A 15552-nucleotide genomic window follows, 5' to 3' on the forward strand; every position below is an offset into this window, starting at 1 on the left:
AATGGAATGTCATTTATAAGGTATAATAACAAACCTAAAGCTTTTTGATAAAACTTTATACCTTCTACATGAAAAAAAATTATCATTTTCATGCTTAGTGATATGACTTAATACCATAAGTGTAGCAATTGCCTTTCTATCTTTTATCCCAAATTCCTTTAACTTTTGACAAATATACTTAGTTTGGTTCAAATTAATATTAATTTTTTTCTTATCTTATAAAAAATCAATGCCAAGAAAATCATTAGGTTCATCAAGGTCTTTCATATTGTAGCACTCTTGCAATTCATCTTTGTATTTTACAAAGATATCAAAGTTCTTGCCACCAATAAATACATCTTTGACATAGATAATTAGTGCAAGAACTAGTCTCTCAATGTACATTGTGTACAAACAAGGATCTAATTCTAAGCGCTTCTAACCAAGATTCAATAAAGATTTATCCAAACTCACGTTCCATCGACATAAAAATTACTTCAAATTGTATAAAATCTCTAGCAATTACAACAACTTGCCTTTGTATTCCAATGGAACTTCCAAATCTTCTAGATTTTTTTTATAAATGTCCTCATCTTTAAGTTTACCATTTAAATAAGTTGAAGTAACATCAAGTTGCAACATATTTCAATTAAAGGTAGCGGCAATTGCAATAAATATATAAATTATTACAAGGCAAGTAAGTAGTGTAGAAGTTTTTAGTAATTAAGATCTTTCACTTGTGTAAAATCCTTTGCAATCAATTAAGCTTTAAAATATTCAATGCAACCATTATTAACAAGCTTTTTCTTAAAAATCCATTTTGAATCTATAGCCTTCCAATCATTGGATAAAAATGAAAATTTCCATATACCATGATCTTTCAAAGAATTGAGTTCTTCCTTCATGGCATGATTCCACTCTTTGCAAAAAAGTGAATTCATGGCTTGCTCAATAGTCTCTGATTTTGCATATTCATTAACATAAATCACATCCATTATTTTAATCAGTAAGTCATAATCTCTTCAAATAAAATTGTTATTTTTTTTTTTCAAGGAGTGTGACGCATCTTACTATGGCTTATAATATTTTTTAGGTGAATGTGACTTACATAACAATATCTTGGTGGTAGAACTTGAGTGATTATTCTCTCTTTTGATTGATAGAATTCTACTACTTCTATTGATATAGAGTTTCTTTCTTCTTCAATTATTTTTCTATCCAATCTATCATGCATATGTAACCTTGAGGCTTGATGTTGCAATATTTTTAATTCATTTGGATGTTGAAAAACTAGTATATCAAGATTATTTCTATGATTCATATCTTTTTTAATTTTTTCTTAAGGGATTAGTAGCTCACCAAGTAATTCATTCTTATTATCAAGAAAAATCAAATCTTGACTAAAGACCACCTTCTTCTCTTCAAGTAGAAAAAATTTATATCCTTTTGCCACTTTTGAATACTCAACAAAAATTTCCTTCTTTGCCTTTGTATCAGACTTTTGACATTTTTCTTTTGATATGTGATACCAAGTAGGAAAATCAAAGTGATGAGCATTTTGAAGAAAAGATTTTTTACTGTAAAAAAACTTCATGTAATATCTTATCATTGAGTCTTGCTAATGGAAGGCAATTGCAAGTCCATGTTACAAATTTTGCTACAAATGCCTAATACTCACAATTCAACTTGGCATTGTTTAAAAATATTTATACTTCTTTAAAAATAGTCTACATTATATATTGTGCCATGTTAATAATTTTATGTATATATGTAAGAGTGATCATATGCCAAATGCCTTTAGCTTTGAAGTAAAAACCAAGCTTACTATTCAAGAATTCAATGCCTTGATTAGTGAGAAAAGTTTTTATCTTTCTTCTAGTTCTTCTTTATACCCTCGCTTTCCAAGTCTTATTAAGAACATGTACTTGGTCCTTAATTTGAAGAAATAAAAAGCTATAATAGCTAGAATATTCATCAATCCACACACCTAATCATTTGATGCCACCAAAGCTAGTTGTATCAAAATAACTAAGATAAGACACTATTACATCTAAAATATCATTGATATATTTGTTCTTGTATGAGAAAGATTGCATATGGGCCTTGCCAACAATGCATAACTTTTATATAGGTATTTTATCCTTCTCTTTGTTGATCTTTAATCCTTCAATACAATTCACCTAATATGCCTCCCTTACTATATGCATTGAAGCATGTGCAAATTCTTGATGCCATTCAATAAGTATATAACTTAAAATAGATGAGCTAAAAATTGTAACAATCTCTTCAATTTCACAAGGCTTAAGATAAGCTTTACTTCCTAACATGCCTTGTGTAAGTAAGTTACTTGAAGGTAGAATCCAATCAATTCCATTGACATCTAAGTTAAATTTGTAACCTTTCTTGTATAAAGTTGGAGCTAATAATAAAATATTATGTACTCTAAGAATTCAATGGATATCCTTCACAACTATAGGAATGTGTTTTTCAATAGGATCTAAAACTATGAGATGCATCTCACATGAGCCTCATGATTTGTTAATATCACTATTATAGCCTTGAAGTTAGATAGCCACATTTTATCAAAATTGAGAAGCTTACTCATATCTCATTAGATGTCTACATCCTTTGTACTATCAATGCATACATAATGCCATAATTGAAATAATAATACAATCATTGTTTTTGAATTAAATGATGTCTCTTGAGTTGAAAGAATAACAATAATACTAGCATTTATTACACCACTACTATTTATTTTAGAATATTTTACATCACCTTGATGATATTACTTCTATCCACAATTCCTATAAGTATTTCTAGACTTATTAATCTTAGGCTTCTATTTTTTTTAAAGATGGTACTTTTTTAAGACTTGCTTTTCTCTTACAGGCACTGCTAAAGCAAAAAATAGAGAGCTAATCTTTTCTTTCTTTTATATCTCTTCTTCAAGGAAAATAGATCACATTACCTCTTCTATGATTTTTTTTCTTTTCCTTGATGCAATCAACTAAATAAGTGAATTTCAAGATTTTGGTAATGTGGTAAGTATAAGAAATGCCATGCTCTATTTGCCTATTTGACTACCAACTTCAATATATTGATTTCTAAGGTAAAAAATCTTTAAAAAATCTCCATGGATTTTCCATCTACATATTAAAGATTATATAATTTCTTTATTAAAAATATTTGAGTAATAACTCTTGAGGACTTGTGGATCTTAGCCAATACATTCCACATCTCTTTTGTAGTATTACATTTGCATATATGAATTAATTGCAAGGGCTTAACATTGAATGAAATAAATGCTTGTGCTTATGCTTGTACTTTGCTTGATTTTTATTTTAAATTTTTATTAATATCTATAAGACATTTTAATATCCGATCTATATATATATATATGTGAGCTTATAAATGTGCATCAAGTATTTCATATTAAATTACTATTTGCAATAATTTTTTTCATTTAATTGATCAATACGATAATCCATTGAAGATGCCATTGTCAATTCATTTAATGAATAATAATAAATAACTATAAGATAATAATTAACAAATAATCTATAAAATATAATATGTGGAGACTGAAAGTACCAAGCTATATTGGAGCAAAAAAAACTTGTCTTTATGACTAGCAACAAATAGATTATTATTTAAGTAAAAACCAACATCAATAGAATTAAATTCTAATCCTAACAGCTCCAGTAATTCGTTGGCTTTAATAATGTTCTAGTGGCAATAGAGCTTTGGTAGTAGGCAGATCATCTAGTTTTTTCATCTACATAAAACATTTAATTTTATCTAATTTGATATTCATCCATAATACTATTCATCTAGATTGATGTTTATTTGAAGTATTGTTCATCTAGCTTTGATATCATATTATTAAAATAGGATGAAAACATAAAAGCATAATGAATATTATTTCTTTTTAACAAAAAGTGTCAAAAGCCAAAAAAAAGATACTTTTGATGTTTTAGTTAAATATTATTTAAGTCATAGCTTTTGATACATATAATATGAGATGTTCAACATTAACATCTCCTTGATAATGGGCTCTAGCATAGTAGTGGCATAGAATGTTGGATCCACAAATATATTCAAAGAATTTTAGAGGATCTTTGAAGTTCCGACTATAGAAGAGTGTCTTTCTATTGTCATAGCAAATGGAATTATATAATATTAGATTCATCTAAAGTCACAATGTACTCATAAGAATTCTTTTATTGCTTTGACTGTCTAAAGATTGCACCCCACTAATATACAACATTCTTTTTTAGAGCAAAGCTATTTTGGATAGATTTTTTTCTATTATTATTTTGTCTATTTTTAGATCTTATATTAATTGAATTTGAGATCTAACGACCATTCTATTGCCATCAATTAGAGCTAAGATTGGAGTTGTGGACTTTGCTCATTTGTAGTGAATCTTTGGTATGATCTTAGCTATTAAATTAAGTAGTGAATTAGTCATGCCTTAAAAAATATTCAATAAATTTAGTCAAGAAGAAATTGCTAATAGCCTTTGTAGTTCTTATTTTTTTATTATTTATTTTAAGATTGTCTTTTGAAAGCTATGTTATATTAAAGATGACAATTTGTAGGAAATGTATCAAAAGTTATTTTAGTACTACCATAATAGAATATGCAAGTGGAACAAAAGTTTTACATTTTTTTGGTTTGAACTTGCTTATAGATCTCAAATATGAATAAGACATGATTCTTTTGTACAAATTATATTATCAACATGGTTGCTTTTATCTAATTAAATACACATTAGATGAGTTATTTCTATTGGAATTTTTAAAAAGCTATGTTGATTTATTATTGAATATAGAATTATAAAAAATTATAATTAATTGAGAAATTATGAGACAAAAAGTAAAAAATCATATTATAATACTACTATAGATTGTTTTATAAGTAGAAAATTAGATCAAGTTGGCTTTAGAGATTAGATATACTAACTCTAAAAATTGGTTGCAAGTTTCATTTTATTTGAAAAAAAGATTAGCCATAGATATAATTATTTAAAAAAAAAAATCTTCAAAAAGTTTGTTTGATATATTTTAATTCAATTACTATATAGATCTACTATTAAAAATATTATATGCATGTTAAGGACATGAATTAAGTTAAAAATTTGAAAAGAAAATATATTATTGTGTCACTAAAAACAAATAGATAAATATGAGTTAAATATAAAATAAAAAAAACCAATTACAAAGAAGTATGAAAGATTAGAATACAATAAAGGTGTTGATAAGACTAATGATAAGATCAATATTGGCTTTATATATATTAGTTACTAAGAAGGTTTTGTAGAAGCTCCTTAAAAATTATAAGATTTAAGGTCCAAATATTATGTTACAAGTTGCTTCTAATACAACTTTATAAAAATAAGAAACTTATAGAATAATTTTTAATAGCCACATGACATGTCTAATAGAATCTAAATATTTTAAAATTAAGTTATTTCAAAAAATCAATGAAGTCTAAGATATGTTAAATGATACTAATAACAAACTATATTTTTTTTTACACAAAAGTAGTTAATATGTTAATTTAGCCATTAATAATGTTTTATATTAAGACAAGAAGACTATCCAATTATTTGATTATTATTGAGGCCTTTATAATTACCTTCAAATATTATATTTTGTATTCTAGTATGTATAATATTCACTCCTAGTAGTATTATTAAGCATTGAAAGTCTCTTCTAAGATTATAGTATCATACGTATTGTGTGTTACCAATAATTCAAGAAAACATATATTTCTTTTTAAGATCTCAATTTCAATTTTGATATTATAAAGATTGAAACAATCTAAGTGGTTTATTTGGAAAATTTACAAATGACAACTTTGAAAGTGAATTTGTTGGCTATTGGTTCTATATATTGCAATTGAGTTCTAATGCTAAAAACTTAGATTGTTTTCTCTTTGATTTATATCATCTTATTGTCAATGGTTGGTCTTTGCTTTTGATTGATATTATTAATGAAGAACAAAAATAAATCAAATGTGGAAAGAAGAGTTTTTATTGCTGGAAATTTGATATTAAAATTGAAAAAGGAGGTTTCACTTAATATTTAAGTATTTAAGTATTTCTCAATATTTAAGTAGTTCTTTGGTCATTTTCTTTCAATTTTTAAATTAGATCTTGTCAAAATTTATGTGCTTATTTAGAAAAAACGTATTTAAGAGCATGCAAGATTTGAAGTTGTTAAACAATAAAATCAAGAATTATAGCTTATTCAAGTTATTTTTTGAACTTTAGGATTTTTTTAGGATTTGATAGCATTTGTTTATGATTTATTTAGAATTTAAAAGATTTTTTTAAGGATTTCTATAGAAAAAAATTTAAGATATATTTAAGATTTAGTAGATTTTTTTAAAAAACTTTGCAAAAAATTTGTTTAGAATTTGATTATTATTTTAAAAGATTTTTTTTGAGATTTCTTAAGATTTATTAAAATTCTTTTAGGCTTTTATTAGGATTAACTCAATTTTTAAAATTTTATTTCAAATTAATAAAAATTTAGATTTAGAATTAATAGGATTTAAGTTTTATACTTGATAGTATTTAAATATATATATATATATATATTTTAATCTATAGAATACAAATCTTTACAGATATCTATAAGTCTTTTTGTAAAGAATAAGCTTCTTTAAAATAAAACCTTTCATTAAACTTCAAGGAAAATTACAACATGTCTATTTGAATCTCTAGTCTAATAGCTCAAATTGTATTATTCAAGTTAATCTTGAAAAAGATTAATTTTTACTTTAATCAATTTAAAGCTTAAAAGAAACAAGGCCAAAGAATATGTATAAGGATTAGATGGTGGCAATTTGATAATAGTAGTAATAAAGAATTATTTGATGTACTCAAGTTTAAATACCCAAGACCTATTGCTATTAAAATAGAAAATTTCAAGGCATACTTTAAAAGAATCCATATGAATCAAATAGAATTTGCCATAACTTCTGTGCTTAGCTTTACAAAAAGTAACAAGTGTCTTTAAAGGAATTATATTTTCTATTAAATATTATATCTTTCAAGGTTAGAAATTGAAAAAATGAAGAATTAAATCTTAATTTTGAACTTTAATAAACCAAAAAAAAAACAACAAAAAGTATGAATAATCAAGAAAAATGATTGAGTTTTTGAAATTTTGGATTTTTTTTGTATTGGTGAAGATTATATTGCAATAATTAACCATGCTTTAAAAAACTGCCAATTTCCACCAAACAGCCAAGTGTTGTAAAATGCCATATTACACTTCTTTATAAAAGTAACAACAAGACTAGACTCAAAAAATATATCATCTTCAATTGGTTGTGGTAGCTAAAAATTGAATATATTATTGCTTAAATATAATTCCATTAGAAATTAAAAAATATATATCTTATTGATAAATTATGTTGTAAATTTCCATTTAGAAATGAAAAACAGATAATTCACATTGTTATGTTTTCATGTTGTCACTTTGAATTTCATCTAATTTGATAAATTTCTACTCAATCCATAGATTTCTTAAATATTAAATTATTTTCAAATTAATTTTTTGATTTCACATTTAGAAAATAGTTTCTATATATGTCCACATTAACCTCAAATTAGATCCACAAATATTTGCAACATTCTTGAACAAAATATAACAGTTTTGAAGGAAAATTTTTATACTTATTTATTTTTGAAATAAAAAGAGCATTCCTACCAAGATACCCACCCGTCAAAATTTGAAGAGTTTAAAAATAAATTCAAATAAACCTGCTTGAATAGGACTCTCCTTATGAAACCAGTGTGTTGCTCTCTGGGTCTTACAATACATGCTCCATGTTGTCCTCTAACAGTATTCCGTGCCAGAACAGTCGCTAAGAAGCTCAAGCTCACACGACAATTCCACCCGGAATGCGCTAGTCTCTTTGAGCTTCTCAGTGGACATCACATAACCAGCGCGCTCCACCGAGTTTGTGGCTCACACCGACGACGATCCATTCCATGGAAATTCTTGAGGACCAGCATTCCCAGGCCTATGTAAGATTCTCCTCTCTCTCCGAAGATTCCTCATCTTCCTGATTCGCTGCCAATTCTGTCGGTAAAAACTGTGTTTTCTATGTAGAGTTTCGGTGCCAGGGAAGGAGTGTTGACAGCTTTTTCTTAAATCGATCGATGTCCATCGTGGCGGCATTCTGAATTTTGTATATGCGCGTGGAGATAGGATTGCGCTGTAGGATGCGATGTCGTCGCATTACCTTGCAAAACCTGGACCGGAAATAGTGATGATGATCATTACTGGCGAATTTTTGATAGTTCTACGAGAGGGATTTTTTAATTCGTAGATAATGTTGTGACTCGCATGGTCGAACTTGATTTGTGAGTGTATAGTATTGTTACTCACAGCTCAGGTCGTCTTCAGAGACTCGGATGTTAGGCTGTTCAAAGCTGCCCGACAAGGCTTCCTTCTTTGCGCTAGGGATTAGGATACAGACTGGATTATCTGACTCGGTTTGTAAGGTTCTCAATATCCACATTCTAATCATGAGGTCCCCGATTGTTCAATTCGCATATAATTGATGCTGCACAATTAGTTTTGCAGTAGAATGTACTTTTTCAATGTCAAATTTTAAACGAACGAGACTCGTTTCAAGGAAGCACTTGGTTCAGCACTTGAGAAAGAATTAGTCGAGCTTTTAAATGAGAAAAGCTGCTCGTGCTGTCTCAAGTGCTGGGGACTGGTAAGGAACGACGTAGCGGAGTAATGGAAGATGAGACGCGAATGAAAGAGAGTTTACATCGGAGAATACTAGGGGATAATGAATCTTGTCATCAGTCGTTGTTGCCGTCCACGATGCCGCCACTTGGTCTTGGATCAGGTTTGTGCCTTATTTCCTCGTGAAATTTCGATTTCTTGACCTTCCTTGTTTTTCGACGTTTGTCGTCATACCATAGACTACGCTAGTAATAATTTGGAATAGAGCAAGAATCTACAATCTCAGCTTTATGTCAAATTCTGAGTGCACCTAAAATGCAGAGCTGTTTACAGTTCATGCAACCTTGTGTATCAAAATTTCAGCGAATGATCGGTCTTTTTCCACCTAGATCGTGCATGTTGACAACGTCAAGTACTGAGAATTATCGCTCCTTTTGTGGGGTAGGTTCGGGGCTTGGAAACCAGAATGGTAAAGTGAACAAAGCATCAATATCCCCTTTTAAAGCGGCCAAAACGAAAACCCCTTGTGCGGAATCGCGGGATTGGGGAGTGAATGCACGAGACGAGAAAGGCCGGACAGCTCTGCATTTCGCATCCCGGATGATTTCAGCAGATTTTGCGCATCTATTGTTGGATGCCGGTGCAGACATACATGCGCATGATAAGGATGGCTATACTCCACTGCACATGGCAGCCAGCTATAGCCGGTGTGATTGTGTGAAACTTCTCCTAGAGCATGGTAAGCTCACAAAGTTCCGGCTGATTTGGCTTGCGCTAGGACTTGTAATGTATCGAGAATTTACAAATCTTGGTCATGAATTTCACGTCATTCAGGGTTGCTGTAATCGATTAACAGAGTCTTTATTGGCCAATGACGTATCTCTTAACTATTTTGCTTGTTGCTGATGTTGTTCTTCCAGGTGCTAACGCACTTTCTCACGAGCGAGAAGGGCGGACTCCTCGAGAACTCGCAGTGAAGATCCGCGATGACTGTAATCAACCGCCAGAGGCGGTGAAAGCTAATCGAGGTGACATTGACCTGACCATACAATTGCTGACTGATGCCGAGAGCAAGTACAGTGACACTTCTGTACATGAAAAAGGTCACAAGTCGTCTAAAACCTCGTATTCATCTGCTCCCGCTTTGGGTGACATTGGAGAGTCCCGTTCGAGCGTTCCGAACAAACTCGGCAAATCCAAGTCATTAGGCTCAGTGGCTTTAGGAAATGCTCTCACAGGTTTGAATTGTTGTTTCATTGCTGCTAACAGTATTGATCTTGCTTGTGTCGTGCCTTACTGAATCCCTCATTGGATGGTAGTCACGAAGTGTTTGGAGTTCCTGTGGAACCCTGTCTTTATCAAATAATGTACAATCAGTACATTAAGTATGTGTTGTTAGAACTTCAATTATGAGGCACTTAATATAATGTACATAGTGACTCGGGTTTAGAACTCGATACATGTCTTGATTTACTCTCTCCAATGGTGAGCTGGAGAGCCGCTATCAAATTTCTACAGATTGCTGCATTCTTTTCGGTGAAAGGCGCGGTAGCTGGGCTTGTGTCACGTTTACTTCTTAAATGATTTAGATTTTTGGTCAAGGTAGCATGCAATTCAGTGCACACTTTCCACAATTGGAAAAGAATCTCAGTATACATATTTTTGCAGTGGCCTGCAGAGGTGGTCATGTCGATGTCGTGACGTTTGTGCTGTCAAGTGGTGCTCACGTAGATACCCATGATCCAGATGGTGCGACACCCCTTCTGGCAGCAGCTGACGGTGGGTTTTCCAAGTAAGTTTTCGATGGTTAGAGGTCGAATGTCTAAAAGACGCTCTTGTTCACTATCTCTCGATTGCATTCCATGCTCTGGATGTTTGTTGAAACATTTCGAAAGAAAACCCCTCCAAGGCTTATTTAAGCACTTCGTGAGACAGATGGCTCATGCTGTGGGACAAATTCATCGAGAACTAAATTGCAATGGCACTAGTTTCTCTTGTTACACCCATTTAGCACAAGTCTTTGTAGCTTAGATCCGCATGTAGGATGTGATTCTTCTGTGAAATTTTTCTAGAACTTGGCAGTGACATATTTTTGCATGTCTATATGAGATACACATCCCAAATTTTTGGTATTTAAATCTTTCTCCAGTCAACTTAAGTAAGCATGATGAAGAGGCAGTACCTTAGAAAGGTATTAAATTGGATCCATGTGGAGACTGAGGTGGGATATCGCAGTTGTATCCAGTTGCTACTCAAGCACGGAGCTAATGTAGATGCCAAAGATCGTGTGGGTGTTACAGCACTTATTGCTGCAGTAAGTAAAGCTTGACCATGTATCTTTGACTAGTTCTCGCGTAACTAGCAAGTTCGTAGAACTCGGTCCTCACCATGCATGCAAATTCCATGCATAGCAATAGACAACTCATCTTTTTAGATCAGTACCCTGGATATAGTACTAGTCTCAATCCAAACTGTTCAAAGTACACAACTTGTCATTTTCGAATACATACAATCCCAGAGACTGGAATGCATCTAAGGTTTTACACTCACCTACAGCGGTTGAACCCCGTCAATAGACGCAGGTATGTCCTAGAAATTAGGTTCTTCCATCCACTCGCATGGTTACTAACTTCTTGTGCCACATGATTAGTGTATTATACTGGCATAAGTTAACTTTTATCACCTCTTCTTGGAAGTGAAAAACTTACTATTATTTGCAATCTTTTTTTTTTAACCAATAATTTGGTAAAGTTCATTGTTTCTTTTGGTTTCTGATGGCCAGGCATATAATGGACACTCCGAGTGTTTAAAGGTTCTTCTCAGCTACAATGCCTCGGTAGATGCAAGATCTCACGGGGGTGTTACAGCTCTTATTGCTGCTGCAGAGGGCCGTAATGGCGATTGTACTCAAATTCTTCTTCAGGTAATTCTTTTAGAACTTTTTAATTTTTATCTTACATTCTATACCTCTGGAGTTGACACATCCGTGTAAACATCCCTAGATTTTTTTTCCACAGATATGTCACCTAGCTGAACACACGGCACTATCCTCTTTCCTGTGTGATACATCCAGGCCGGTGCACAGGTAAATGCAAGAACCTCAGAAGGAAAAACTGCTCTCGTTCACGCTGTTAGTCATAACTGCGTAGGAGCTACAGAAGTTCTGTTGACTGGAGGGGCTGAAATCAATGCCGCTGATGGCGACGGTTGCACAGCACTTCATCACGGAGCACGAAACAACTCTGTTGATTGTCTGTAAGAGCTTTCTTCAGTCCGAATGTCCTCCTGAACTTTAATTGGAAGGAAATGTAGAAAGTAGGACAAGAGAAGGACATGGGATCTTATAGGCAGGTGTAAGGAAGGATCAATTGGGTCCTTGTCGGTGTAACTAGTATTTTTGGAATGATTGTTACAAACCGAATTCTAAATAGTTTCATAACGTGATGTTTCTTGCATGTCAATGATTTTGCGTCTCTTCAACAGAGGAATCTTGCTGGAAAGAGGGGCAGACGTCACTCGAAAATGTCGGCGGGGCCGAATGCCAATTCAAGAAGCTCCGAAGGGTAGTCAAGCTGCTAAGTTGCTGGTATTCTCTGCATATCCTACTTTTATGACTAAAGTCATTCATCTCATTCTGTCCTGCCTAAACAAACATGTGAAGGAAAAGACTTTTTTGATGACTCTTTTTTCTACAATTAAGTAGTATTAGGGTCTGTCAAAGATACCCAATGCTTTGCATATAAAAAATCAGGATTCGTCTAATCTGATAAAAAGTACGTAATCAGGAGGAAAGTTGGAAGAAGCTGGAGTCCGAAATCGCAATGCGGCAGATGGAAGTTCTCAACCTCTTTGCAGAAGACAGAAACGACCATAAGTCCAATACATCTAAAAGGACAAGCACACGTCATGCACGCGAGAAGAAGAGCGGGAGGAGGAAGGATCCACTAGAAAAGACTGACCGAGCTAATCAAGACCTTCCGAATCGAGGTGCAATAATTAAAGCTGACGATGAATCCACCTTTGTGGATGAGTTGTCTTCATCTCTAGGGTCGGGGGTTGTAGTAAACCAAGCCCCTTCAAGACTTATGTTAGGAGTCGAGGAGGATTCTGGTCCTGGTAAAAGTGTGCATCTTTATAGTGGAGTAATCCCAGACAAAATTGGTAAAGAAGCAAGCTTAGTGTGCTCACCGATCATCAGTAGCGTGAGTTACAACTCTGAGGCTTCTACACCTTTCTCAGCGGCTGAGAATGTCTTTGAGAATCGGGACGAGTGGATAAAGGTCGACGGAAAGCGGACAGCAGCTGTTGGGTCTCCTCCTAAGACCAATGTATCTCAGTCCGAAACTCGAGGCGTTACAAGTACAGTATCGTTAATGGGACCTGCTGATCATCTTTTGACCGAAAGAAAGATATCTGGCGGTCAATCCAAAAAGTATATTCAAGGAGCATCGAAAATTTTGAAAGAGAATGATTGTAGGAATGCTGAGTCTTTGCCCTGGGTACAGGCTCTTTCAAGAAGAACGCACTCCATTGAAGATCGAAGTGCAAGACCTTGTCTTGATGCTTCCTCGAGATCTGATTCTCTCTTGGAACGCAAGGCAGAGGACAATATGTGGGAGATTGCAGGTGAAAATCAAAGCGGTACAGAAGAAGTATTGTCTAATCGCGTGCAGCGTATTGAGCTTGAGTTGGAGCAGGCAAGACAAGGTATTCGTGCTGATATGCAAAAGGTTGGTATTGCTACGCATCTGATCAGGAGCAGCTACTTCATTGTATAATGGGTCTCTTTTGAAACTTTTCCAGTTTGCTTATAGGCTTGATTTGGCATTGTTGCATTTTCTGGAGTTCATCTGAAAAGTGGTAATTAGACCTGAAGGTGGAATCTGTCGTTGAAGGTGAAAGAACTTGAAAGATTGTTGTCTGCACCCCAACTTGGCACATCGGAGACCAACTCCGTGCAAGTATTGGATTTGACGCGTTCATTAGAAATCCAAATCAGAGCGCGTGTGCAAGCTGAGAACGCAAATATGGACACGGAGTTGCGCATTCGTGATTTGGAAGCAGTTGTTTCATCCCAACGAAAGGCCCTCGAAAGTGTGCAGGTATGCGGTGCTATGCACCTCTCGCAATCTATTAATGAATGGTTTAGATCATCATTCGCTTTTCACCTGGATACATCCATTGCAATTTCATTAGAACCATTCAAGTGCCTTGTTGGCAGAGTATCATAAATGTTCCCTTCATCTGAACACAGACGGAAGTAGCTGAGCTCAAGCTGCAAATGCTACGAAGGGAAGAACAACGTAAACAAGAATGTGAACTCCAATGGAGAGAATCCATAGCAGCCGCAATGGCAGCAGCCGCAGGCAGTTGTCGCGCTTGGGAACTTCACCATTCTCGGGAAAGCTTGCGAGGATGGATCTCTGAGAGTGCAGAAACATTACGAAGTGAGTTTGCCCTCCTGTTGCTTCGTTCAGGCTCAGGATACAAGATGGATGGGTACCCTTTGACACCCGCTTTCTTTAAATGGCAGAAGAAAAGTGGAAACGAAAGGAGCAGGGAAAATAGCATTGAATGGAAGTCCACAGCCACCGCTGCAGCTATGGCTGCAGCATCCATGATTGGAATCAAGAGTTGCTCAGGATGTTCGGCTCTGGAATCACATTCCTCAAGTCTCCCGCATAATGTATCAAGGATTAGCTTGGTGTCTGAGACTCTGTTGCAATCAGGTGTACCAGAATGCACTTGCAACCAGCATGAATGCGACGTGACTGAAGCTCACGAAGCTCCGACTGACCAGGAGTCAAGTAAAGTCGGTAAAGGCATGGTTCGTTCTGCAAGTGAAGGCTCGTTGCAATTTGCAGATAGCGGGGCTGATCAACGAGCTCAAGATCTCCTTCCATTCATACCCATGGCAGGTCTCAAAACAGACCCAGTCACTGGCTGGTTCAGCCTCGTTCCCAGCCCAGTGGAGTAACGTTTACATCGTCTGATCTGACAACAGCGTCCTTTTCGCACCATTTGTTCACCTACATTCGACCTCTTCATTGCTAAGATTTTGTGTGGAAGCCATCGAAGTATGCCAAGCGGATAAAATTATCAGAACATGTGAAGGTTATTGCTGGCACGGTGTGATCATGTGCTCCGTTGAAAAGATCATTGTTTGCGGTTTTTCGAGTGTGCACAGGTATTATCTCAACTCAATGATACTGGTTATGAAGTTGCTGGATGGAGCACAAAATCAAACCAAATTGAGGCTGAATTTTAAGTGAGAAAGTTTTTGTCTCACCAGAGCATGTCACAATGCAGTATGTCTTCACTCGAGTCATTCGATTTAATGACCAAGTTCTCTTCTGGTGTTGCAGTTGTTCAACCCACACAATGTGCATAGAAATTTTATACAGCAGAAACTGGTAGGATGCCCCCCGTTTCTGTGTTAGCACCATCTCCTGTCCAATTGCTCAAGCGTGGCCAAGAGGAAGGTGATAGCAGGACAAATACATGACATATACGCAGTCATGGAAACTTCATTTTTAACAATGTATAATCGATGTACAACCAGAAGAAAAATGATAAAATGCTTAGGGTATGTATTTAAATACTATTTTGAGAATAGAAAAACATCAAAACCAATGATGCAAAAGCTGTTCCACAAGGTGCAAAATTTACATCATGATGTACAAATTTTACAATTCAATGTTTTTCCATTGATTTATATTTATGCATTTCTTTACTAAAACATTTCTTCTAAGATTTCCATGTTTTTGTAGCACAAAGCCTTTATAACATACATTGATTAAATCTAGGTGAAGTCATTCTTATCTTCTTCTGTAAGAATAAAATAATAACA

The 15552-nt window shown here is 34.1% G+C and overlaps 1 protein-coding gene across 4 annotated transcripts; it reads left to right on the plus strand.

Annotated features, from left to right (window-relative positions):
* Positions 1 to 8052: 8052 nt before the first annotated feature.
* Positions 8053 to 15417, plus strand: LOC112273564 (uncharacterized). Of its 4 annotated transcripts, XR_016498940.1 has the most exons (13): positions 8161 to 8865; positions 9148 to 9441; positions 9623 to 9940; positions 10371 to 10494; positions 10938 to 11016; positions 11485 to 11625; positions 11776 to 11957; positions 12186 to 12288; positions 12488 to 13432; positions 13598 to 13804; positions 13957 to 14149; positions 14236 to 14889; positions 15068 to 15417. XR_016498940.1 is itself a non-coding variant. In XM_024502494.3 (11 exons), exons 1-11 carry the CDS (start codon positions 8751 to 8753, stop codon positions 14677 to 14679), a joined length of 3231 nt encoding a protein of 1076 aa, XP_024358262.1. In that variant the 5' UTR covers positions 8147 to 8750; the 3' UTR covers positions 14680 to 15417. The 4 variants fall into 4 exon arrangements, 2 of the variants coding, with proteins under 2 accessions (XP_024358262.1, XP_024358265.1); XR_002967066.3 differs by having other exon boundaries at positions 8053 to 8865; positions 13957 to 14889; XM_024502494.3 differs by having other exon boundaries at positions 8147 to 8865; positions 13957 to 15417.
* Positions 15418 to 15552: the final 135 nt, after the last annotated feature.

This window comes from Physcomitrium patens, chromosome 20, assembly GCF_059467195.1.
Source record: "Physcomitrium patens ecotype Gransden chromosome 20, ASM5946719v1, whole genome shotgun sequence".
NCBI classification, from domain to species: Eukaryota; Viridiplantae; Streptophyta; class Bryopsida; order Funariales; family Funariaceae; genus Physcomitrium; species Physcomitrium patens.